This window comes from Aristolochia californica, unplaced genomic scaffold (assembly GCF_029961685.1).
Source record: "Aristolochia californica isolate CCGP_79_NKW_82.1479 unplaced genomic scaffold, dmAriCali1.0.hap1 SCAF_11, whole genome shotgun sequence".
Classification (NCBI taxonomy): domain Eukaryota; kingdom Viridiplantae; phylum Streptophyta; class Magnoliopsida; order Piperales; family Aristolochiaceae; genus Aristolochia; species Aristolochia californica.
Genome location: NW_027181782.1, coordinates 34751738 through 34778180, shown reverse-complemented (window position 1 = coordinate 34778180; position 26443 = coordinate 34751738). Strand labels below are relative to the sequence as shown.

The 26443-nt window shown below is 38.5% G+C and overlaps 2 protein-coding genes, 1 non-coding gene and 1 pseudogene across 4 annotated transcripts; 2 read left to right on the top strand and 2 right to left on the bottom strand.

The window, feature by feature from the left end:
- Positions 1–252: 252 nt before the first annotated feature.
- On the bottom strand, positions 253–16090 carry LOC137944980 (uncharacterized). 2 transcript variants are annotated; one of them, XM_068790815.1, is made up of 14 exons: positions 15780–16090; positions 13400–13993; positions 12110–13279; positions 11627–11954; positions 10095–10350; positions 9773–9989; positions 8593–8939; positions 7201–7725; positions 5866–7072; positions 5270–5620; positions 4773–5010; positions 1962–4585; positions 1691–1842; positions 253–672 (listed from the first exon to the last, which is right to left on the bottom strand). In XM_068790815.1, the coding sequence occupies exons 1-14, from the start codon at positions 15882–15884 to the stop codon at positions 441–443; spliced, it is 8346 nt and encodes a 2781-aa protein (XP_068646916.1). In that variant the 5' UTR covers positions 15885–16090; the 3' UTR covers positions 253–440. The 2 variants fall into 2 exon arrangements, with proteins under 2 accessions (XP_068646916.1, XP_068646917.1); XM_068790816.1 differs by lacking the exon at positions 15780–16090 and adding an exon at positions 14492–14693.
- Positions 14755–14836, top strand: TRNAS-AGA (transfer RNA serine (anticodon AGA)). The gene has a single exon. It is a non-coding gene; the product is annotated as a tRNA-Ser (tRNA).
- A 2299-nt stretch (positions 16091–18389) lies between the features above and the next one.
- Positions 18390–22584, top strand: LOC137943851 (uncharacterized; annotated as a pseudogene).
- On the bottom strand, positions 22372–24885 carry LOC137944979 (transmembrane emp24 domain-containing protein p24beta3-like). The gene is made up of 5 exons (XM_068790814.1): positions 24869–24885; positions 24219–24665; positions 22970–23156; positions 22732–22839; positions 22372–22617 (listed from the first exon to the last, which is right to left on the bottom strand). The coding sequence occupies exons 2-5, from the start codon at positions 24435–24437 to the stop codon at positions 22484–22486; spliced, it is 648 nt and encodes a 215-aa protein (XP_068646915.1). The 5' UTR covers positions 24438–24665; positions 24869–24885; the 3' UTR covers positions 22372–22483.
- Between the last annotated feature and the right edge of the window lie 1558 nt (positions 24886–26443).

Sequence of the window (26443 nt, the reverse complement as noted above, 5' to 3'; positions counted from 1 at the left end):
TCGAAGCCTTTTCCTTGGGAAAGGTTACCACAATCAATAAGATTGAAATTTCTTATCAAATAAATAGTTTTGGACTATACGGAATATGAGAAAACGTCAAGCAGATTGACAGGAGATAAGTAGAAGAAGATGCGACAAAAGATGAAGATTGTTTTACAGTTTCGTCCCCTTACTGAAGGGCATTTGCTCTAGTGGTATGATTCTCGCTTAGGGTGCGAGAGGTTTTATTTTTGTATTGTAAGATACATAACCTAAGAAAAGCCAAGGTAGTCACTCACATAATATTAAGACAGTATCAAGTTCCAGTATGTATAGGAGGGAGAACTACTTCTGTACACAACATTCTGGGATCCAGGCTACCTGAACACATATTTGCACTAAACACCCAACAAGCAGTTGAACTGAATCTAACTAAACTGTAAACGAACAACCAAAGATGTTCATCTTCTTTTACCCTTTTTGTTCTTGTTCTTCTGCCTGGTCTTGGCATTTTCCTTCGCTTTACTCCCCTCGTTTTTGTTCACAGAAGCAGAAGGCTGGGGAATCTCAAGGGGAGTTTTGTTGCTCGTGAAAAAGACTGAATCCAGGAAGGGTTGTAACTTAGGCTTCCTCTGTCTTAACTTGGCAAAAAGATCTCTGATTGTTGGGATGCTGTAGTCAAGTCGTTTATACCTGCATTGGAAACAAATCCACCAAAGATAGGTAGCCAATTCAAACTGAACAAAAAAACTTGCCGAGAAGATATTATTGATTGTTAGTAGCAGAACTGAACATTGCTTCTGAAATGAACCCCAGAGCCATAGGTTACTTGCTAAGGCCACCCAGGAATTGAAGTGATGGAACTAGCATAGCGTCAACAGACGTATTTGGGTCACTTAACTAAAACCCCTTGAGCATAACTTATATACAGGTGTAGTTATGTAATTGTGCATTTTTTTAAGTAAATGCATTAAACAAGGATGTCAGTATGTACAGACATAGAACCCCATTTCCTCCTGTCATTTCTCTCTCATGCTGCGGTCTTCTTCTCCTTTTCCTTATTTCTAACCTTGTTTCTTCAAAATGATAATCAATTTGTTAAGTTGTAAATGTCAGGGGCATTTTTAGTCACTTTACATTCATGTATTATCCCTCTAGACAATAGTTACCAAGTTGTGTTTAAGTGTTAGTTTCAATTTTCAGGTTCATATGGTTATTGGCTTTAGAGAGGCATTTCTGGAATTGTACCTATCTGTCATTTAAGTGGCTTATTTAATGAAAGGAGGTCGAATCCCTCCTCAACAACAGTGCCACACATTGCAGCTCTCTCTCTCTCTCTCTCTCTTTGGTTTCTCTCATCTTCTTCGACTATTTCTCTCTTTTATGAATTTTTACAAAATTCATTGAAAAGAAGAGAATACAAATTAAGCCTTCTAGTGTGCGGTCTTGTATTCATATCTCGGTAGGGAAAAGGGATGTAGTGTGTGTGATCAACATTAAAGAGAATCTCCAGATCTCACATGGTATCAGAGCCACTTTCTGATCCTAGGACCTATAGCCGCACTACAACTGAGAAAAGTAGTATTTATTCCAAAATACACTAGCCATATAAGACATGCCAACATCAAATGAAAATAATAATGAGTTACTGCTAAGAAATGAAAATAGAAAAAGAAAGAAAAAAAATCCAAAAAAACAAAAGATGACTGACCTAGTGTCCAACGCATCGGACAGCTGCTTCAATTCATCAAGCATACATCCCATTTCTGCAGATAAATGCTCATGCAGCATTTTTCCATTGTTATCCTGACCCAAGTGTTTGATTGTTGCACCAAGAACATAAATCAACTCCTCCACCTGCAACTGAAGGTGGAAAAAGATAAATGCATAAGCTATGTTAATATCCAATACAATCGACCAAAAATATTGATTCTTGGAAAAAAAAAAGTCAAGACAAGCACATAACTACTCATTTTGAATACCTTCACATGGTGAGCACTAGATGCGAACTTTTCCATATCAAGCTTTTCCAAAGTGTCAAAAGTATTCCAGAACTGCCTGTATTTTTCACGTAGATCATCATCTTGTTGTCTGTTTACTCTCTCCAAATCCTGACCCTCAACCACAATGAGAGGAGTGCCCTTAGGTTCACTTTGACTTCTGTTATCACTTGAATTATGAACTATTTTATTTGATTTCCCTTTCGTGAGTTCTCCTGGCTGGTATTTGCCTTCTGATACCTTCAGAAACAAAGCTTGTAAGAGATCCTCCCTGTTTTGGATCTCTTCATGTGTGACAGTTATTCCATCCATGCTTGAAAATTTCAGACAATTATTTTTTGTGCTCACTCTAACTAATGGGTTGCCAATTGATTCCAATGCCTCACTGACAGCTCTTGTGGATACCGCTCTAGCAGAACCAACTCTTTGAAGCTTTTGCCAGAAAAGCTGAGGCAAAACTGACCCTATTTCTGTCCTGGATAACAGAAATGAAACACGAGGACTATAACGCCAGCAATTTAAATGTGCTAAACATACCACAAGCACTAATCTCCTTACAAGTACTGAACAATTGTTGGAAAATGAGTTGGCGTAGGACTTCCTTATCCATTCTATCATGCTCTTTTTATTCATTAAAAGACTTCCAGCAACAGATTCTGTGAAATCAAGTGAGCTATGCAGAGTATTTCCAAGTTGTACCTCAGGCACCATTTGTATTCCACAATAAGAATTCCAACTCTGGCAAATGAGAAACTCAAATACAGACGATTTTGTAGTAAAGAAAGGTTTTTCACCCCTCCAGCCGGCAGATGACAGAAACAAGAGGAACTCGAGAAGGTAAACAAAACAGTGAGGAGAGATGTAATCAGGCTCGCTAGCCCAGTTCGATTTGTAAGTGTCATTCAGAGCTTCTTGAAGCTTCCAAGCCAATGAGGACCCCCCAAATCCAGATTCAAAATAGATCTTCAACTGTTGAAGAAAGCCATTCCACGATGGCATCTGATGTAAATGAACATGTATTTTTTTATAAAGTTCATCGCTAAGACCTCCAGATGCTAAAACAATCATTACTGCACGGCCAACCCGTCCATGTGTTAACTTACCGCTCTTGGGAATCAAGTTCTCAATAAGTATTTCTTCAAGCATCTGTTTGGCAATTATACTATCACGCACAGAAACCATATTCTCCAGAATCCCACTATTCGAGTCAATGGGAAAAATGATACCAAAAAGATCCTTTTTCGATAGATTAAGAAAACTTTGCAGCTTTCCAGCAAAGGATTTTGGACCGACTTGTTCACATTTGATAAGAAACTTTGAGATTTGAAAAATAAGAAAAATAATACTGACTTGGCAGAAAGCAGACATGGCCCTCCTTTTAGAATAATTGTATAGGTTTTCAAGTCTATCAAGTAGCTTCATACCCACAGAGAGAAGTTCAGTAGACCAGTAGCGTTTTGCACAAGATGTGAACTGTTCGCTGTTCATCTCAACCATCTCTGTCTTGTGATCTAGCTGGAGAACACTTCCATCACTCCCTTTAATCCAATATGCCTCCGAACTGAGTGCAAGATAGGTATTGAAACCATGTGTTCGTACACCCAAATATTCCAAACAAAATTCTTGACCAGTAGAGTACTCATCCTGTGGCCCCTTTTCAAGAGAGGAAAGAAAAGATGTAATGTTCAGCACTATTTCCTTCCACAAATCCCAAAAGTAGTATAAGCTTTCAATGGAAATGATGTCAAGAGATACCAATTTGTTTGTTTGTTTCTCCACATCCATCACCACTGATTCCCAGTGAAATTTTGATGGATCCAACTGCAGATGGAAATCCAAAATCTTCCTAGCAGCAAGTACAGTCAGACAAACATTTTTAACTCTTTGGCCAGCACTTAATAATTCAAAAATTTTGGATACGGTGTTAGCTTTCTCTGATAATAACATTAGCACACCATTAACAGCTTCATTAAAGGAATTTGACACTTTCTCAGAAAGCATTATGGCCTTCATCAAAACTTCTTCCTCAACAAATGGCTTCAGTGGCCACCCTTTGCTTCCAGGGCTCCACAAACAGTTCAGAAGAACATGCAAAAGAATTAACCTCACTGCCTTCTCATACTCCCCAGCTTTCTCAAGCATTTCAGCCTCACGCAGGAGAAACCCTTTCTGTCGTGCAATCTCAGCAGCTTCCATATAATTTCCCCACTCCATCTCCGTCACTAACAACTCATCAAGAAGATTCCAGGACTTCAAGAATTGCCGTATTAACTCCGTGGTACCAAAAGCCTTCACAAATTCCATCATATGCAGCTTCTCTCCGAGCTTAAGATAGTGAACAGCAGAACTTTCCAGAAATGAAGTTTCAATTTTCTCAAATTCATGATGCTTTCCAACATTGCTAAGTGATGAATCCTCTTTCCATTGTTGAATAAATTTCAATCCCATGTCAAAAAGACAACCTTTCGTACAAGCAGATAAACACTTAGAGAAACGTAGAGCTTTAGCATAAACTTCAGCAGCAAGAGACCAAGATTCTGCTAAAACAAAACATTCTGCAGCATCCTCAAGTCTTAACCGGCCACATCTCTCATAAAAAATCTTACCTGCTTACATACAGGAAAAGCTATCAAATGCCATACAAGTTTTCTTTTTTTCAACTAAAAAAAAAAAAGAACCCAAAAACACTCCACATCATACAGAAGATGGATAAATAAAAAAACAAAGGATTTAGATGTCTTCAGAATCTAAAGATTCATAAAGAACAAAATTATAGCAGCAGATAAATCTGACCTGCTTTCATATACTCTTTTAGTTTCATAAAACAATTTGCAGCTGCTTCGGCCTTGCCAATGGTTTCGTAAATCTCGGCAGCTTGTAAAAGAGCAGCATTTGCCGTGTCAGGATTAGACGAAAGAATTTTGTCTGCATTAGCAAAAAGTCCAGCTGCTCTAGCCCACTTTTCACGATATTCATCACCAGCACGTTCAAAGCACATTGTAGCCACTTCATAGCTCGCTTCATTAAAGAACTGTCCAAATAATGGAAGTCTTATATAAGTTCACATGACAAGGTATTATATACAAGACCCAGAGTCCATAATCAGTATCACACACTTGACATAGTTGCATGTGGCTCTCAGATGAAAAAAACAAGAAAAGAAAAAAATAAGGGAACTCTGCAAGTGAATGTGAATTGTTGTTAAGAAATAGTCTCATCGTTTTTAAAAGAAGTTCAGAGATTTCAATGAAGTAAAGAAACAGGGAAAAAAAAGAAGATTCATAACAAACCTTAATACCACGAGTTCTCCACTCTTCTGCAGTACTGGCTGCCCGCATAGCCTCTGCAACTGAACTATCAAGGTGCTTCACTTGGACACGTCCTAATCTCTTCCAGTAGTCAAGTATTGGCTTAAAATTCTCTTCAATGCTCTCACAAATCCATAACCTCTGCCTTGTACGAGTAATGGCCACATAAAGTTGCTTCAGTTCTGAACAAAGGACATTGTGTTTGGTCACATCAAATTTAGGATACCTCAGTGAGGTGGAATCAAGTAAATCTTGCTCTCCCATATATTCATATATTACTCTCCATTGATTTTTCAGAGGAGAGGCACCAAAAAAGTTATATAACAAAACATCCTGCAGAAAAGAGCAAGACCAAGCATTGTTCAAATAGGGAATTAATAATAAGCATATAAAGGGTTAAACCACGTTACATATGCCCAAAGGGATCACAAATTTTTAACTTCATAGCTCTTGCATGATGATGCCATGAACATAAGGGAGTGGGTGCAGATGACAAATAACCGACAGGCATAAAGTTTCGAATTCAATGCATAAACCAAATGAATCTAGAATAGTACTCAATTAGAAGTATTTATCACCTGAAATTCCAATCCTTTGCATTCCACAATTGTAAGGACGAGGGCTTGTTTACCAACATGACCGACAATTTGTCTCTTATCACTCTCATCACGAACTAAAATAACTTGTTCAGCTCCAAAGCCATGGATACTCCCGCTAGTACTTCCGCTATTTCCAAAAATAGTTATAATGGCATTGTCATCATTCCCAGAATCAAGTACCATTGGAGCTTCTCCATATATGAGACTGGTCTCAGGCTTCAAGACATCAATAGAGGATGGAAAGAATCGATAAAGCAGGTCTATAACACTCTGTGCCAGTTTCAAAACACCATCATGAGTACGGAAGTTCTGAGATAAACTAAAAATCTCAGAAACACGCGGTTCCTTTCCCTTTCCTCTCATCTTATACTCATTTTTCACTTCTGGAAGAAACTCTCTATAAAATAGAGATCTGATATCTTGGAACCTAAAATCAATTCCTCTGGCAATAGTTTGTGCAGTATCACCAGCAAAAACAAATCCTTCATCAAAATTTTTGCAAACATATTTAAAAAGAGCAATCTGTCTCATTGTAAGGTCTTGAACTTCATCAATATAGACAAAATGAAATTTTTTTCCTTTGCAGCCATCCATGATAAGTCTGTGGTGAAGATCAATCACTAAATCAGACAAATCATATTCTCCTTTTTCACATTTTTTTTTCTCATAATCAAGAAAAATATCATAAATTCTCTCTCTTTGCTCATATTTTAAAGTAGATGCACGACCCTCTGAAAGTTTGATAAAATCTTCTCTAGCAAGTGTACCATCATGCGACACACCCATCCCCAAACCACCTTTTATGTGAGACATTATCTGGGTATAAACTGTAGATGGATCGAGTTTAGAGGTCAACTGCAAACTAAAATGAGGCCAATAAGCAGCAGCAAAACGATCATAGTTGACTTCTTTACTTTGAAGTAATGCTTGCAGTGCAAGTGATTTTGACTCTCGATTTCCATCTACAGATAATTGAATAGAGCTACAAAATCTATCAAAAAAAGAGTTCAGAACCGTTCCATCAAGCATCATTAGAAACTTCCTGAAGGAAATAATGAGAGGATAATGCTTTCGTGGAATATTAAGAAGACAATCAGGAATATCTGAAAAATCAGTCAAGCCGTCACTGATGTCATGCATCTCACTGGAGCCAGAACTACTTGAGTAGTTACCACCTGACATGAAACTGGAAGCACAATATAGAAAACATTTAGTGAGACAAAAAACAAAGCATATACACAGCACTTCTCAATAATTTACAGACAGAAATAACAAGAAAACCAAATAGCAGTGGTAGAAAAATCAATGTCACACCTCTGAATTCGATTAAGTTGGCTCCCTATAGCAGAACAAAGTTTTGGGCTAACAGTAATGAAAATCTGACGTAAGAAATCTTCCTGTCCTGAATCCTGAAAATCACCTTGTTGCACATATTTCCAGTTTGCAAACTGAGAGGAATCACCTTTGAGCCCTTCAGAAGAAATAAGATAGCGTTGTTCCCTTTCAATCAGTTTCATTGTCAGCACAGTAGTCTTCCCAGTTCCAGACCTTCCCAAAATAAAAGAACTCCTTGGAAACATTATTATTTCTTCCTCTTCATCATTAACTTCAAAAGGTATATCAATTTCTTTCCCATCATCAGCAGTAAGCAAGTGTTTAACTACACCAGAAGATAAGGAATAGAACTTCATTAACAACAAACTGTCGTTAACTTTGGAATTTTCCATATAAGTGTTGACATCAATAACTCCATCCTCCTCTGCCACACTAGCTTTGCAGTTTTTCTTAAAACGAATGATATCAGCACTTATTTTCCAGTGCATGGGCACCTCCATTTTTCTGAAAAATAAAATATAATGAGTGATTATGCTAATCCTGTAAAAGATTTGGCAACTTCGAGATAAACCAAGAAGGACAGAAAATCATCCTTTTCTGAAAGGCAGAAAATGATCCTTTATCCAAGAAAGGTAAAAGTTTTACTTTGGGTGTTCAGCTGCAAACTCTGCTTAAAATTTTTGTTATGCACTTTACTGGCCCTTCAATGCTTCTAATCATCTGCAAAGCAGCTATTTGGATGACAATGCCATCAATCTTCAACAACTAAGAACAAACCCTAAACCAGATAACCACTGATGCAGAGATATTAATCCAACTAGCATTACTCTTGAGCCACTGCATGTCCACCACAATCATTCCACTGGTCAACCCAGGTCTCTAACATAAATCTACATCGCATTTTCTGACCAAGGTTGCCCAAGTGGGTATCAGGCCCAGTATCGTGACCCTTAAGACTGTCTCAGTTCGACTCAAGTTTAAAAAATTATTACAAAATAGTAAAAGCCAATAGACAGTCTCTTGGGTATTGTACAATAACCTTCAATACCTGATACTTTTGCAGGAGTATGAATGTCTCTTTAGAGCTCAACTTATAGTTAGTCAAAGAAATCTAACGACCAGATCATGCAGGTAAGAATGGCAATATTGTAGAGGTATGTTTTTTTTTTTGAGAGGGCGCGGCGCGATTCGAAGTCGCGACCTGACGCTCCTGGTTGTAAAGAGAATACCATCAGACCACACGGCCTTAGGTAATATTGTAGAGGTATGTTGGTATTAACTTCTAACCCATTGGCAAGTTGGTAGATGTTCAATAGTTCAGAGGCATGTAAGTAGTTAGCCTGAAATTAAAAAAAGAAAAATCCTACATACCCCTCAACACATTTAGCAAGGCAATGGCTTATGTACTCATCCGTGTACATCCCAAATATATTATCCAGACGCTTAACAAGTTTGGAGATGTCAGTGGTCGGTACAATGTCCCAAACTTTCATGACCTGACTGTAGTCCTCACGCTTTGCAATATCAACCATCCATACCAGAGAGAGATCCTTAAGCTTGCAAAATTTTGCAAGCTGAAATGAATCGGGAAAATCAAAAATTTTACTTTTGGGGCGCCAACCATCAGCAAGCCTCAAGAGCAACTGTACAACTGCTGTCCTGGTTTGAAGAGATTTTAGCTTAGCAAATGATTTCCGGAAGTCCTCACTAAAAAGAACCTGCACTCCAAGATAACAAAAATATACAACTTTAAGCACAAAGATGAAGTGCACAAAGATGAGATTCTTAGATAAAATAAACGATTGAAACATACGTAAAATAGCTTTTCAATAAAAAAAAGAACACAAAGAAGAATACATAAAAAAAAAATTTCCTTAGATACACAGCTACTGAAAAACAAAAGCAAGACAATTTGTCATAAAAATCCTAAGATCTATGTGACTCGGACAGGGAAGACATCTCAAACTCATTTATGAGATGATCTGGGGAATAGTCCAATGATCACTTGGGTTTGAGCTCAATAGTTGGCAAAAAAATATCCTGATTACTAATCAATCATTTTGAGATGATTTGGCCCAACATAAACATGACATTAGAGCAAATCTAAACCCAGGGCTCTTCTTATTTTACAGCCCATAATATGCTTTCTACAGCCCCTGGCTATGAACAGCATGACTTGCACTAGGTGACCATTTAGGATAGGAAGTAAAGGGGAGTGTTAATTGATAAAAGTACCGTCATTCTAAGAATCCACATCTCAATGTTGTTGTCTGGGCACGAGAGGAGCTGCTGAGACATATAACTTGAGATCTTGAGCTTATTGGCTAAGCCTTGGAAGATCTTGAACCAACTTGATGGAAAAAAATTGAATTTAAACAATGGTTAATTAGTTTTAGATGCACTTGGACCAACCTCTACAGAAACAGTTCTTTTGTTCCTAAATACGTGTCTGAAGAAATATAATAATTTCTATGCATTTCAATGTCCCATGAAAAACTGTCGGCAGGATCTAAAACATTTGTTCCCTTTGAAAGTCACCATGGCACCATACCTTCCATTTAGCATATTTCAGAAGTATGGAATCTGAATTGAGCAAATCATCAAGCTGGTTCAGTTCATGCTTGGCATCTAAAATTGCTTTTGCCAAATTTTTATCCTCCTCAGCATTGGCAAAACATTGACGCTTCTTAGCATCATGAACCAAGTCTTCCCAAACAGAACCACTCCGAATTAAAGTGTTTGCATGTCCAAGAACCCAAAGGCAGTGTCTGCAATAAAGAAAATTATGATTTCCTTAAATAGATATTTCAGTAAAAGCGGCTCCAAAATGACCACTCATGATTAAGGTGACATTAGTAAAATGCTGATACTACCTAGCCCTTGACAGTGCCACATTTGCCCGATTCAGGTTCTCAAGAAATCCAACAAAACCACCACTGTTTGACAGAACAGTCGAAAGTATAATCACATCCTCTTCACCTCCTTGAAACCCATCAATGGTTTTAACCTTTACAGAGAAGCCATCAGGCCTTTCATATTTATTTGCAATCTTCTCAGAAATCTCATTAACCTGAGCAGAATAAGGAGAAACCACACCTATGGAGAGCCTTTGTCCTGTTCCATCCCAAGCTGCAAATGTGATACTCAGCCTTCAGACTATGCCTAAAGTACTCAATAGAAATCACCAAGTTTTGACAATAATTCATAGCCAATGCTGACAGCAACCAGAATGATACTTTCCCCTTTTGTAGAGCACAGTACAGGACAAAGCAAAAATAATAATAATAATAATAAAATACAAGAAGTTCCAACACAACACGAGACAAAGGTGTAGATGAATCTGTTTGTTCTCCATGAATAAGACACAAATAAGAGAAAAAAATTCTCAAGAAAACAATATAACCAGTGATCCATTTATTTATACAGAACAAAACAGATCCAACAGCTTAAAATTTAGCACACTACTGAAAAAGGCTGTGTAAAGCATTCAAGTAAATTCACCACCAGCAACTAATAGATTCAAAGACACTCTAGGTACTCAAATGTCATTCACAAATCACAACTCATGAACAGAATAAAAACCATAAAAGGACAACATAAAGCACAAACTTTGAAGTAGTGATCATCTAGTAATTTTTCTCTCAGACAAGCAAGCTCTCCCAGCGGTCCAGATGTCATGTAAAGTTCAACAAGATAGTAGAATTTTGATGGGTCCAAAGGATCTGATGTGATCATATCCAATTAAGTGGTCAACATAGGCAGATTGTATGGATTTCATGAGAATCAAGTGCACCTAAAATAAAATCTAGAATAGCCACAAAATAAAAATCATTACATGTCAGGTAAAAATTTTCACTGACAGTTTTTACACGCTATAAAATAACGCTTCCAACAATATCTTCAGGATTAGAAATTTAAACCTAAAAATAATGCTACCAACTTAACGAAGCATCAGGGACTTGCAACCGGCCAAAAGAATAAAAACGACATCCTTGAATATGTTCTTCGGACCATGAAAACGCAACCTGGTTCTTCATGACAATGACACTACAAGAACATTTTTTGCTAAACAGCATGAGGGAAGGCTTAGCAACAACTTCATAGTAGTAAAAATAATATTTCATGTCAGAAGTCACTTATAATTTGTCTTCACATAAGAAGTCACCACCTTTTAACACAAAGAAAAGGATAATTTAAAAGGCATGATCACCGAGGTTAATAAGATTTCAGATGAGTTAGTTAACAGTTAACTTGAGGCTTGCAGACATTCCTCTCCTCTACACCTGTAACTGCATAGTTAATTAATAAAAAACAATCAAGAGTTCAAAAAATTAAAAAATAAAAGGCCCCAGTTTTCAACATAACCAAGAGAGAAGCATGCCAATTTTCTTCACACTAATGATACCTTTATGGAGGCTTCTGAGGATTCTTATAACAACAGCTACCTCAACCATATTTTTCCGACTCCTCCCAAATTCATCCTTCTCCTCCCTCCCGTCAGTTATGTTAATGAATGAATACGCACCGTACATGCGTTCCGGAAGATAATATTTTGTATAGCCAGATTTCATCACATTTGGACCATCCAAAATTAGGTTATTATAAAATTTTGCATTTGGAAAAGCGCTAATCTCAGGATGCATCCGATATTGGATGTTGAGGAGATGTTTGGCACAGCCAAGTAGACCTATTCGTTCAAAAAGACTTCTGCCGAAGTAAGCTTCCATGGACACCTACCAAGAAGCAATTAACAAAATAAGACTTTTGACATACAAAGAAAAGAAAAAGGCAGCAGCTAAGATTGGATGTGAGTTTTCACACCTAAAAAGAAAATATATTGAGAAAAGGTAGCACATTAAACAGCAATATAAAAAGATGTAGACCTAACCTTGCTTTTCACCATTGAAGGCAACTGACATTCATCTCCAATAAGAACAGCACGTTTTAACCCCCGAAGTCGAAGTGGAATCAGTGATTCACATTCTTTTAATTGTGCTGCTTCATCAATAACCAGTATATCAAATGCATCCATTGCCATAAAATGTAACTGAAAAGAACTTGATGCTGTACAAAATATGACAGAAGCACCACGCAAGCAAAACTCTCTTATAGAATCTTTGGCAAGAGTACGAGGCAAGCTAAGAGTGTCTTGAAGAACTTTTAGGATACTCAGGCAATGACTTCTAGTTGTCTTTATTTCTACAACTGCAGGGCTCTCAAACTTTAAATTAGCTCTGTGAGTGTCTTCAGACAGACAACACTCATCTCCTAGTCCTTCACACAAAAAGACTTGCTCCATTTCCTTGTCAGCCACATCTCCAGTCAACAAAAGAGATTCAAATGTTTGAAGTGAATTTAAAAGATCGAAGGCCTTAGAGTGTAGCACAGAAATGTAAAGTGTAGGTAAATGTATCCACATAATTTTCATACAATCTACAAGCTGTACTGAAATAACTTTAAAATGTTTCACTAAAAATTCCCTAAAACCAATATCAAGTCTCTCCTTTTCTGCTTCATTTTCAAGATAGAGACGATACTGTAGGAGGGCATTCTCAAGTAATGTGATCATCGAAGTTAGGAAATGCCCCCATCCAGTAAGTGGTGCAAAGCATACAGCAAGTTGATCCACACGATCGTCCAAGAAGACGTCTGTAAGATCTCCGGCTATAGTCATTCGATCCTTGTTACCAAATAAAACAATATCTCCCACTGGACAACAGCCAAAGATATTTTCATAGCGATGCTGGCGAGACTCCTTGACCAGATCTATGAAACGAGAGCATACTTCTAGAACTGCAGTATTTGTTGGTGCACAAGTAAGTGCCCTGCAGTTCATACACAAGAGAGCCCACAGTAATACACCAACAGTTTTTGTTTTCCCAGTTCCAGGTGGCCCCCAAATAAGCTTTACAGGATGACAATGAAGGCATCTTAAGGCTGAAGTTGCAGATAATATAGCAACCATTTGTGACTCGTTTAAGTTAAATCCAAGGAGAGAATTAGAGAGTTTAGAAACCAAAGAATCATCTTTTGAACAGTCACAATATGCAGCCTCCTCCTGGCATAACAAATGGACAGTCAAAAAAACATAAAACTTGAAAAGTGTAAAAGTAATAAGATAATAGACCCAAGTTCACATGTAAGGAAAAGGAAAATAACATGTTATTGAAGACCATACTTTGGCCTGTAAAACCGATTTGATAATGTGCAATTTGTCCCCGTCACTCTCCCAAGTCAGAGCCTTCCATATGCGATTATTTGTTGTTAAATTTGTGAGGAATGTTGCAAAAATTGACTTTCCCATGCCAGTAGTAACTTCAAGACTCTTAGAAGTTCGAACTCGCAAACCCTCATCCAACTCCTCTTCTATCTGTAACTCTCTTTGAGGCTCCTCTTCTAATGCATATGTTCCAGAGACAGAAGCCAGACAGTAAGTCATATCATGACGGGTGAAATCCTCCACTCTTTCCGGTTTCAGACTTGATAAAATTAAAATATCCCCACCCTTAGGTTTGTATACCTTGGAGACACCAAAACCAGATTCAGTTTTCCAGCGATCAATCTCAACACGGTAAACATGAGAAGAATCTGAAACTAGCAACTTTCGCTTTGACAATGTTACTTCCTCTATGGATGTTACTTCTGCAGAAGGCGCTTCAGAGACAGCCTCCAAACTGGCAGAGATGTCTGCCCTTGTTTCTTCCATAAGAGGAAAAATAAATGACTGAAAATATTCGTCGAGACATTGAAATGTTACCGGTACCTTCACCACCTATAAGAACGAAAAACAACGTGATCATTCAAAATTTAAAAAGAAAGTGAAACAGATTTCTGAACTCGGTAAAACATTAAAGTGCAGAAACAAACTAAAACAACCCCAGAAAAAGCATACGTAAGGGGAAAGAGAAAATAAAAAAGAAAAAGAAAAATAAAAAGCAACCAACCGGAGAAATCGTACAACACCGTGCGAAAGAGTTCGGAATTGTTCCATAAAACAAAAGAAAAAACTGACATGCATGCATTCGTTTCATATTATTTGAACCATATCATACAACCCCGACGAGCGTAAAGGAGATCACCAGAACGAGCGTTAGCTCCCACACTGACAAACTCAATCACTGAAACTAAATGCAGATTATACAACCCTCAATCTTAGACAATAAATGCAAGAACTATGACAGAACATAAACCTATCCGATAAACGCAAACCGAACACAATAATATATCTTCAAACAATCAGCCGATGTACGAAGTATGTACTTAAGCGCACCTCACGGAACAAACCACACGAAAGATCTCCCATCCCGAGGAGAAATCCGCCGGAAATTATTAGTCCGACGAAGCCGAATCCCATGCTCAATCGGACGAGACCGGAAACCGCAGAAGTCCATCACACCAGAGAACGCAGCGAGGACGGAGCTCGCTTTCTCAGCAGCGTAAATTTACGTGCTAGGGATGCTGCTGAGCCCGAAAATAAAGAAATAGATAAAGATAGGAAGAATATGAATAAACGTAGCACATTTATCTCGGGGAGTGGACGTGCCGGAGTGGTTATCGGGCATGACTAGAAATCATGTGGGCTCTGCCCGCGCAGGTTCGAATCCTGCCGTCCACGCTGCAGGTTTTTTTTTTTTAAGTTTTACAGTTTATTTTTATTTTATTTCGTATTTTTCTTTCAAGGTCTTTTTTGTTTTTTTCTTCTACCCGTCAAAAGGTCAACGTAAGTCAAACATCTAGTCTTGTAGAAGCAATAAAATAATTTCACGACTTCTTTTACTTTTTTTTGAATTTTCTTGTTTTATTCAACCTTTTCTCAGGTTGATTGTTCTGGGAATTTGCAAGGTGAGGATGAGAAGCAACTTTTCCCCAGTTTCTGATTCTCTTTCTTGTTGGCGGAACTGTCTGAAACCAGAAATCGGCGTTACTGAGCTAAAGAAGCGGAAGAACCTCCTAATGCTGAGAAGGAAAAGAAGCAGAGAATGAGAATGAAATGGGGTTTTGGTCTAGTTTCTGAGACTCTTCAACCGCTTAAAAGCCACGCCAAACCAGCGGCTTTAATTCAGTGGAACGAAACAGTAGAAAATTAGCTTCGACTTCTACATAAAATATTGTCCCAGAATTTGTTTCTGGATGTAAATTATAAAATAAATCAAATAAATTACGTGGGAAAGGAGAGGTCTCGATTGTGTCATGGTCATCTTCTGTGACTAAAATTTCTCTAAATCTCATCAAGAATAAACAACCAGAAAGGAATGTATAAAGATATTTTCGTCTCGGCTGTGTCATGGTCATCTTCTGTGACTAAAATTTTGAGAATGTCTGAGCTACAGAGAAGGAAATTTCTTGTTATTTGTGGTCTGGGTTAGCAAACCGATGCCGTTTGTATTTAACATTCCACGGTGAAAAAAATCCGATCAAGAATTCTCCTTCGGAAAACCAGTTCGAAATGCAGGGACCCAATAACCGGGAAAGGCGATACTGAAACTCGAACTGAGAAAAAATCTGAAAGACAAGAAAGAAAAAGAAAAAACGTTAACGGGTGCAAAGTGCAAACTGACCTTGTAGCTGAACAGCTCTTCATCGAGAATATCTCCGATCGACCATGAAAGCACCACATCCGTAAGCTGTCTCTCCCATCTCCTACCTCCGTCGGATTTCCCCATTTTTCGTCCCACACTTATCACCTCAACTCAAACATGAAACAGCCGGCCCTCTTCTTCTTAAATAAAAACCCAAAAAACCCCCCTTTTTTCCTTCGTCTCCAAGAAAACAACCTCGGATGATCAACCTTTCTTTTTTCGAGACGACCTGAAAAAGACTCTCACCGGCAAAAAAGCTTAAAGGGGCCAACAGAGACGAGCCGTACAGAACGTAGAATACACACAGCGGAAAAGTCTCGTACCGTCTTTTACAGCTCTTTCAGATATCCGAAGCGTCTGCGGCCGCTACGGCCTACGATGCGCATTCTTTCTTTTTCGTGTCCGTGGTTGAAAGGGATGGCACATTAATGACGGAAGGAATTCAAGCAGTGTAAACGCGGGAAATCGGTCGACGATCTGTATCAGATAACCAAGAAAACTCTATTGCAGGTGGCTTCCTCGTCTTATGTCTTTTAGAATTTTAAAAAAACTTTGAATGAAGATGACTCGAAGGAGAACGCAGAAAGTTTATTATCTAAAGGAACTGGAAATTAACATTCTTTGTAATATCTTGTCACGTCAAGAAAGGATACTTTCTTTTTCTTGATCTATTCCTTGCCGACGAGGATAGGATAAATATAAACTTAAATGACAACAAAGGACCAAATTTTTTGGCAGAAAAATAAAAATTAGTATATGTTAACACCTAGTCAATACTATCCAAAAGACCAGCCTATTACAGGTGAAAGATATAGGTACTTAACCCTTAGCTCAAGACCACCAGGACCACGGCGTCCCATAACACCAGGACCGGGTGTGTGTACTGTGATATTACACCCCCCTTCTCGAGCCGACGCCTACAACGACTCACCTACAGTTAGCCTACTCATGCGTCTGCCCCACTCCTAGTGCTCCTTTGCAGTTCTCCAGGTCGGCCCCTTCCGTATGGTCACTCCTTTTTACAAGTGTTCCTTCGTGGATTCGAACTCGCGATCGAGGGTCGGCTCTGATACCAAATGTTAAACACCTAGCCAATACTATCCAAAAGACTGGTTTCTTAGGAACAGAAGACATAGTACTTAACCCTTAGCCCAGGACCAGGGCATCCCATAATACCCAGGACCGGGTGTGTGTACTGTGACAATATACTTAAAAAACAAAATTGAGCGGGTTCGAACTCTAACCTATATTTAAAATTAAAAAAATAAATAAGTAGAATATTGCGATGAACTTAGTGTCATTGAACATCGAACTTTTGCACAGGAACCCAAAATTTTGCAATAAAACATACTAATTTATAATAATTAATTTAATAGACTTAAAAAAAAAAGAGTCAACACCTTTATCAATAGTATTTATTCCACTAGCAAATCACAACGTTAGATGTTGAAGGATCCAAAAGGGTTGAACAATCGATTGTCTTTGAGGTTCGAGGTAGATAAACTCAATTATCAACTAACTAGAGAGGGAATTAACAAGAGCAAATATATTTTTAAAAAATATGCCAAATAATTGGCTCACAAGTTAACAAACCAGAGTTTGACAAATCTTGAGTTTAGCTTGTTATACTTAACAAACCTTATTTCAAGTTTGAGCTTGAACCGAGTTAAAGTAAAAACTAAACTCAATTAAAAAAATTTCAATTGTGTTCAAACGGTTTGAAAGCCTATTTAGCTTGGTGCCACCCAGAGTCACGATTGTCATATACGTCATTGTAAAAAATGCCTTAAACTTCACTAAAATGGTTGAAAATTGATGAGTCTGAAGGAGAGGAATCAAAAAACTAGACCAGAAAATCAGTAATGGGGAAGGTTGCAGGCAATGGGGTGGTGGTGGGAGGAAGAGGACATTTCAATCCAAAGGTTCATATTGGCTAAAAAATCATAGTTTACGTTTTAGGATGTTTGAGTTCATAAATTGTCAGCCTTTCTTCCTCTTAAATAAAAATACGAAAACCAACCCCTTTGTTCCTTACTCTTCGGCGCCGACCTGAAAAAGTCTTTCACAGTACACTTCTTTCAGAGAAGCAGAAGACGTCTTCTGCAGCAGCTACGAGGTTATGCGGTTTCTTTTACATCTTCGAGTATGAACAGAACCGAAACCATTAATGACGGTAGGAACTGAAGAAGAAAGCATCTTACGCGGGAACACGACAAATGTGACCAGTGGCTTCGCCATCTTATGTCTTAAAGATGAGGGTGTTCTTATCATTTCACGTAATAAAAACTCTCAAATTTTAATAAATTTATGCTATTTTTTTTCCCAATTGAAGCCCAAATTAGGCTTTTGAAGGTACGAACCAAAATCGCAAAACCTTAAAGTAGGAATTAAATTATAATAAAATAATAAAATTAATGCATGAAATAATAATTGTAGAATAAAAAGAAATCAAATATTAAGTTTTATTTTTAAAAATTTAAAATATATTTTTTTATGAGAGAATCCTTTGCAGCATTTTTTTACAAGGACATATTAACCGATACGTGCCGCATTTTAGAATGGGTGATACATGCAGATTCCCGTTACGATATGACAATCTCGTAGATATCGGATGAGCCACCCTTGAGAAGCAGAGACGACATTTTAAAGCTAATTCACTCTTTTTTTCCCGCGCACTGTTACGAAACTTAGGGTGTACCCCTTTACTCTCAGTCTCTGGACAAGATGGACAGCGGCGTCGCCGCGAAGCGCAAGCCGGAGGACGACCTCTCCTCCCCGGCAGTCGAGGACGGTGCCGACCAGCCCATTTGATCTCTCCCTCCTCGAAGCCGCCGAGAAATCTCAGGCTTCCGTCGAAGTCCTCGACGACAAAGCAGTGAGAAAGCTTGCCAATTCCTTCGACGGGCGGCTCAAGGACAACGTCGAAGCTCGACTCAAGTACCCCGATCAGCCGGAGAAATTCGCCGACTCGGAGCTCGACCTCCATGAAGAGCTCCAGAAGCTCAAGATCCTCTCAGGTGTGCCGGATCTGTATCCCGAACTAGTTAATCTTGACACGGTTAAGAAGCTTGTGGGACTGCTGAATCACGACAATTCTGATATCGCCATTGATGTTGTATCGCTGCTGCAAGACCTCACCGATGAAGATGTACTCGAAGATTACCTTGAGCCCGCTCAAGTTTTAACAAATGCGCTGATTGAGAATAATGCACTTGAATCGTTGGTCATAAATCTTCATCGCCTGTAGGATACGAATCTACGGCCATCTATCACACGCTCTCTACCATAGAGAACATGACAGAGATAAATACCTCTGTGGCGGAGCTTGTGTGCGAGCGGACGAAGCTTCTCAAGTGGCTATTAAAAATCAGAGTCCGAGAATTTGACAGCAATAAGCAGTACGCTTCGGAGATTTTGGCTATTTTACTTCAAAATAGTTCGGCAAATCAGAAACGTGTTGCGCAGATGAATGGTGTGGATGCGATCCTGTTGGCGGTTTCGATGTACAAGTCACGGGACACCACGGACTTCGGATGAAGAGGAGATAGTGGAAAATTTGTTTGACTGTATTATTGTTTGTTGATGCCTTTTGAGAACAAGGAGTGGTTTGTGAATCAAGAGGGAGTGGAGTTGATGATTCATTATCATGAAGCAGAAAAAACTGGCTTATAGTTGTTCTGCTATTAGAGGGTTAGACTTTGCAATGACAAATTATCTCAAGGCAGTTTGTGGATGTTTTGGGGTGAAGACAACATTTGTTGCTTTCATGGGTAAGGCAAATTCAAGATGATTCATTAACATCAAATTTGAACCCAAGTGTTTTCTATTATTATTAATGTTTTCAATAGTTTCATTTAAAAAAAAATGTTTTCGATAGTTTAATATACTATACAGTAGTTTATTATTTAAGACGTAGTTATAGATAGCATATTGGGTTGTCTTATTGGCTGATTGAGTTATTTCTTTATCATTTTGTTTTTACTTTGTTGCGAATGTTAGAGAGAGTACAACCAGTGTCAATTTATTGCTGTAGAATATAAATGTCTTCTATATGGCTATCCAGAATAATTCTTCCAATGGGTAAGTTGGATTCTCATGTGCTCATCATGAATTTTAGATGGAGATTAAGTTTTCTCAAATACCATAGAGTGTAGAGAATTAAAACTATAGTTGTTTTTGGGAGAATTGTATCCAATTGTTCGTGTGCAGTGGTGTTATTGTTGCTTTTGTGTAAATGTATTTGATTTGTTCGACAAATGCTTGAAAGGTAACCCTGGTCCTACAGGGTTTGGGGGTGTGTTCCTCAGGAAGGATGGTGCTCAAGGTCCTGTAAACCACCTGGGTGTCATTAACAAAATTTCTATGAATACATGGCAAATTCTGTTGTTTCTAACTGGTCCTATGTTCAGAGGTGTGCTAATGGCTTGGCTGATTAACAATCTTTCATTGTATTGATCCCCCCTCTGGCCTTATTTACAATAAAATTCACTTTTCAAAAAAAAAAAAAAAGTGTGTTTGATGTGGAGATAGTTGAGAGGATCAAAATAGTCTCCCATGAATGTTACTCTTTCGCCTAACGGCTAATTCATCTGGGTTGTGTGCTCACACTTTTCAACAAATTAAATATTTTTTCAACCATTTCTTACTTTATATGTTGTGTCAAGGTTTTGGTTGGCTTATTCTGTGCTTCCACAGGATAGAAAATAAAAATAAGAGGGCAATTTTGATGGGTTCTTTTTTTTCCTCCTTGAATTGTAACTTGGCAGATTTAATTTCATTTTTTTTTTAACAAGAGTAGATTTAGCTTCATTGCTCATTGAGAAATAGGAGGCTCACATTGATGGATAACACAAATAAGGTGACGCCACTAAAATTCAGCCTCTAGTTTTCAATTCATCAGTGGATGTAAAAGAAACTATGCTGTTTCATCTATTTGTTGTAAGCTCACCTCTTTGAATTTATGCAGATTTCTACAAGCAAGAAGAAGAAAAAAGAGATCTATCATGAAGTGATAGAAGAGCGTATCATCTCACTTATTGCATCATTATTTGGTAAGAAAGCACGTGATGTCAAAAACTTGTGCTGTGGTTTTACTTGGAGATGCTCTATTTTGTCTTTTAACTTTCTTATAGGCAATGCAACATGCTCTCTCTACTGCTTACATAGATTTTTTTTCTGTTTTCCTTGATATTACATTATCATATATGGCTATTAACTTTGGTAGATATTTTCCTACCGGTGGAATTTCGAGGGGTACTAGAAGGGAGAGATTATTGAGTAAGTTTGTGGAGAATGAATATGAAAAGATAGATCGGTTTATGGAACTTCACATGAAGTAAAATTGGAAATTAATTAAGGTGTGGGTTTCATCTACCTGAGTAGCTTATAGATAATCTGGACTTTATACTCTTCAAGTAAATCTTTTAGTGTTTTGTTGGTTTTTCATTCCAAGTGTATCAAATTTAGATAGATTGTCACTGACCAAGAGTATTTCTTCTTTGCCCTTGCAGTTAATTGCAGTGATTCTTGGTCATCTTTGGTCCTCAGAGTAAGTGCTGTTATTGTCAACACATACACACTCATACACTCACACAGGCAAATCACACATCACGCATACAATATCATAATTGCAAACGTAGCATAAAATGGCTTTTGATGAGAATATAAGCTCTTCATGTCATGTAAGCATGATGGATTGAGAGCTAGAATTGAGCTACTCCCGAAACAGCAAAAATGGAGAAAGAAAGATGTGAAGGACTAACATGCCCTCTTGCTCATTTTTAGTTGCTTATTTTCCCATCTCAAGATAGTGATTTGATCACTCTCATTTTGTTGAACTATGACAATTTAGGGTATCACGATAATATTGGAGATTTGGATGGGCTTGAAGAGAAGGGGCGTGCACAGTCAAGGATTCAGAAATTCATTACAAACGCCTCAGTATCTGCTCTCAAAAGCTCCTCTATTCACTACAAACGCCTCACGAATCTGCTCTAAAGCTCCTACATTCACTACAAACGCCTTACAATTACTGCAGTCAATCTGCTCTAAATCCTCTACATTCCCTTGGTCTTTCAATTTCATTAACTTAGCTAACACGTAACAAATTGAAATACTTTTTCCCTTCAATCTTCATGATTGTGCAGTAGCAGCACTCAGAGAGAGACTTCCCGGATATATCTACACGAGAATCAAGTCAAACACGGAAATTTGGTCTTGCAAGTTCCTGGGTACTTATTTTTGGATAAAATTTGTTCGATTCCTGATAACTTACACGTGACAAATTGAGATACTTTTTCCCTTCAATCTTCATGATTGTGCAGTAGCAACACACAGAGAAAGACTTCCTGGATATATCAACACGAGAATCAAGTCAAACACCGAAATTTGGTCTTGCAAGTTCCTGGGTACATTTTTTTGGCTAAAATTTGTTCGATTCCTGATAACTTTACACATGACAAAAGTTCAATATCAGTCAATTTTGTAATTCTGTTGTCCAATGCCGTGCAACACAAGCCTGAAGTCGAGATATCCTCCATGGCCGGCATGGACAGGAAAACTAAATGTTCCATTGTAGGACTAAATACTACCATATCATTAAATAACATAAAAAATCAACAAAATTTATAGTTTTACAAGTCAATGCTGGTCGATATATTTTTTATGACAGCACAACATCTTGTTTATACCCTGTTGTATGCAACAGACTTGCTAAACAGCTGACGGATGTAAACAACCTGAAGGGCACTTGCACATATCAACGCAATGTACTCTGCCAATGTGTAGTATACAAGACGTTTTCTGGTGCTCTCATTTGCTGCAAAAAGATAGATGGAACAAGACGCAGTGAGAATGAGAGAACAGAAATGAGTTCAGTTGCAATAGCTTGATTGGATCCAAGTATGGGTTCAAAGTTACAGAGATGACTTACTAAGACGATGCCGAGTATCACGTGCCTTTAGGTATTTCTGTTCTGATGTAACAGACTCCAATGCCTCTCTGAGTTCTGCAATCTTCACATTTATGGGGTCCAGATGCTCTGCACCAACAAGAACAGAGAAATGCTCAACATGAATTCCTCTTTTTTTTTTTTTCCTAAAGTGTGTCAATAGCTCCAGAATGATTCAAGATATGACCAAATGTTAATAGTGAAATGCAGATTCACTAACCGTCTTTAGCAAGGCCATGCTCATTGGGTATATGCCCAACATGGATGTGGAAGGCCACGGTCTCTGGTGTTGAATAAGGGTTGTTAAAGCAAAATTTGTACATTCCACTCCTTGGGGCCTTAAACTCAAACTTGTCTCCAGATGTTCCTTTCAATGTATGAACTGTATTACCAGATGGTGATGTGACCTGGAAAATATTCACATAGAAACTATGGCATCAACATATTGTAGAAATGGAAGATATATGACCTATTGGTGGTATGTAGAGTTTTTCGACATCGATGGACAAGAAATATCATTCTCAACGATGCCATTAAGGAATTCATGACTAGGAAATTCCAAGTCCCAGAGATAGATTGAATGTTTTTTTTTTTTTTTTGTTTAAATATCCCATGGAATAAATGACAAGTGTGGATGATGATCACTAGTGAAAATCTTGACAAGGCATGGAATCACAGTCTACTTCAATGCATGTGCTTGTGCTATCTACAACACATCTGAAAAGTTTTTCTACACCATTTTGATAGCCAGAAGGTTGAGTCTGCAACAGTTAAAGAAGGGTTGAAGCGATATGTTTTGACATTAAATTGAGGTCCATCAACAAATAGGCAGACTTGTTTCCAAGGAGATCAACTCGACTCCTGTAACATGCTGAAACAAAGCATACTTTCTAGTGAATCAACCATGAACTAACACAGCCCACAAGCTCAACAAAAAAATGGACTATCACAAAAAGCATATACAGATTCACATCTTCATCTACTGGGAATCAAATATTCAGGATTTCCGCATCACATTAGTGTCTCAGGTCAATTTCAACAAAGAAGCTGGAGAATATCCCTTTCCCTCATACTTCGGGGCTTTATTTTCATGCTATTTTGTTTTTGTCCTTCAAAATAATTTTGATTGCTACATTGTTCCGGAAACTATTTCACATAGGATCAAAATAGACCCAACGCCATAAAAATCTCAGAGTAATTTCCTTCTTTCTGGAACTTTTTCTCTTTGAATCAAACGGAGAAAACCAACGTCACAGATCTGCAAGAACCACTGCATAATTGACGACCAATCAAGGAACACGAAAGTCAACAGCCACCCAATATTTACACAGACGGCAACCAATAAAGATAACTCTTTTCCATCCACGAGCAACGGAGCCTACGAGCCCAGCAACCATCACCCCAAAGCTCAACCCTATCAATTAATCATAAACCCAAACAAAAATAAAATAAAATAAAATTCCGCATACCGTGAAATCAATCCCAGGGTGATCCGAACTCCAGAAAATATCGTGATCGACAACAACGAAATTCCCAGACACGGTGTCGCCTTCGTACAGAACGTACTCGTATATGCATTCCATGTCGTTGACGGTGACGGAAAGCGCCAACAGTTGGGGGAGAAAGCTGAGGAGAAGCCCTAAAACTACAACGCTCTTCGCAGATCGGAATCTCGTTCGTCTCTCCATGGATTAATTCGATGCAAAATAGAATAACATAAAAAAGAAAAAGAAAAAGGAAAAAAAAAACAATCTCGATCTCCTGATTTCTTCAGAACGAGGAGAAGAAGGCAGAACTGAAGCAATCCGTATGCCAACAGATCTCGTCTGAGATACGAAACAAGTTCAGATTTCTCGGTAGATCGCGGTGTACCTTACGTATAATGTAGCTCGCTGCCGGCATCAGGGCGTGATCCGCTGTAAAGAAGTGTGACACTAAAGGGTATTATATTCATTATATAAATAGAAGGGCAGGAGCGTAAATTTTCTGGGAAGGAGCAATATTTAAGAAATAAGGAATCGTATTAAGAGGATAAATAGAATTTATTTTTATAAAAAAATCTTATTCACCAACTTGATGTGATTATAGGAATAAATCAGCTCGTTGATCTGTTGCAGACCTAGTTGCTTTTCAAAACGGGAGAGGATATCATTGTCAATTGCAAGAGTAGAAACACAGCCTCTGATAATCCCAGATTTCTGCCAACCAGAACTCCCTGACAACACTAGGAACTGTGTAATGCGAGAGTGAGAAATGAAAGACGAGAAAGGATAAGAAGCCGAAGAGAGAGGAGAAGCCGAAGAGAGAGGGGGAGAATGCTTGTCGATGAAAGGAGAAATAAGGTTTTGAAGATTAGGAAGATGAAGGTGGAGAAAATGGATTGCCAGATGAGAAACCCTAACCACCGATCTTTGACAATGTCCGACGACATCTTCAGCGAGAGGTGGGGGAGAGGATTTGTTTGGGGTTTTAGGGAGGAAGGAGGCGGGAATGTTTTCCGCCTGGTGGCGTGCTCATGTTTCCACTCTCAAAGAATAATAAATGATAAGGCAGCAGTGCTCTTAAACAAAAAATAGGTACATATTGTTTGACGGTGAAGAAACGGTCGTTACATTAGAATGACCCCATCTCCGAAGATATTGTTCGCCGATGAATTCGCTGTTGTCTCCCTCGCCCTCTCTGTCTTGCTGCTTCCGCCATGTTCTCCAAGGAGATAACTCTCGATCTTTCTCATGGCTTATCGCGACCTGCCTCCCCCCAATCCCCACTCGGAAACCTGCCGATAAAAGCCCGTCTCACAATCATAACCAGAGGCTCCTCTATCTCCTCCCTCCCCAACGATTTTCTGCTCAAGTGCACGCCTCTATCTTCTCCCTCCCCAACAATCTGCTGCCCGAACGTCTCCACCGGAGTTTCTTCCTCCTCCCTGCCGTCAGTCGCGCTCATCTGCCGCGGCCGTTGGTCTCCATTCGTCGGTTATTGCCACAGGCATAACGGAAAGAGATAGAGATATAACGCATCAGACAGCTGCTTCAATTCATCAAGCATACATCCTATTTCTGCAGATAAATGCTCATGCAACATTTTTCCATTGTTATCCTGACCCAAGTGTGTGATTGTTGCACCATGAACATGAATCTCCTCCACCTGCAACCAAATGTGGAAAACGATAAATGCATTAGCTATGTTAATATCCAATACAATCAACCAAAAATATTGATTCTTGGAAAAAAAAAAGACAAGCACATAACTACTCATTTTGAATACCTTCACATGGTGAGCACTAGATGCGAACTTTTCCGTATCAAGCTTTTCTGACCGCAAAGTGTCAAAATTATTCCAAAACTGTCTGTATTTTTCACGTAGATCATCATCATCATGTTTTCTGTTTACTCTCTCCAAATCCTGACCCTCAACCACAATGAGAGGAGTGCCCTTGGGTTCTCTTTGACTTCTGCTATCACTTGAAGCATGAACTATTTTATTTGATTTACCTCCTTTCGTGAGTTCTCCTGGCTGGTATTTGCCTTCTGATACCTTCAGAAACAAAGCTTGTAAGAGATCCTCCCTGTTTTGGATTTCTTCATGTGTAACAGTTATTGCATCCATGCTTGAAAATTTCAGACAATTATTTTTTGTGCTCACTCTAACTAATGGGTTGCCAATTGATTCCAATGCCTCACTGACAGCTCTT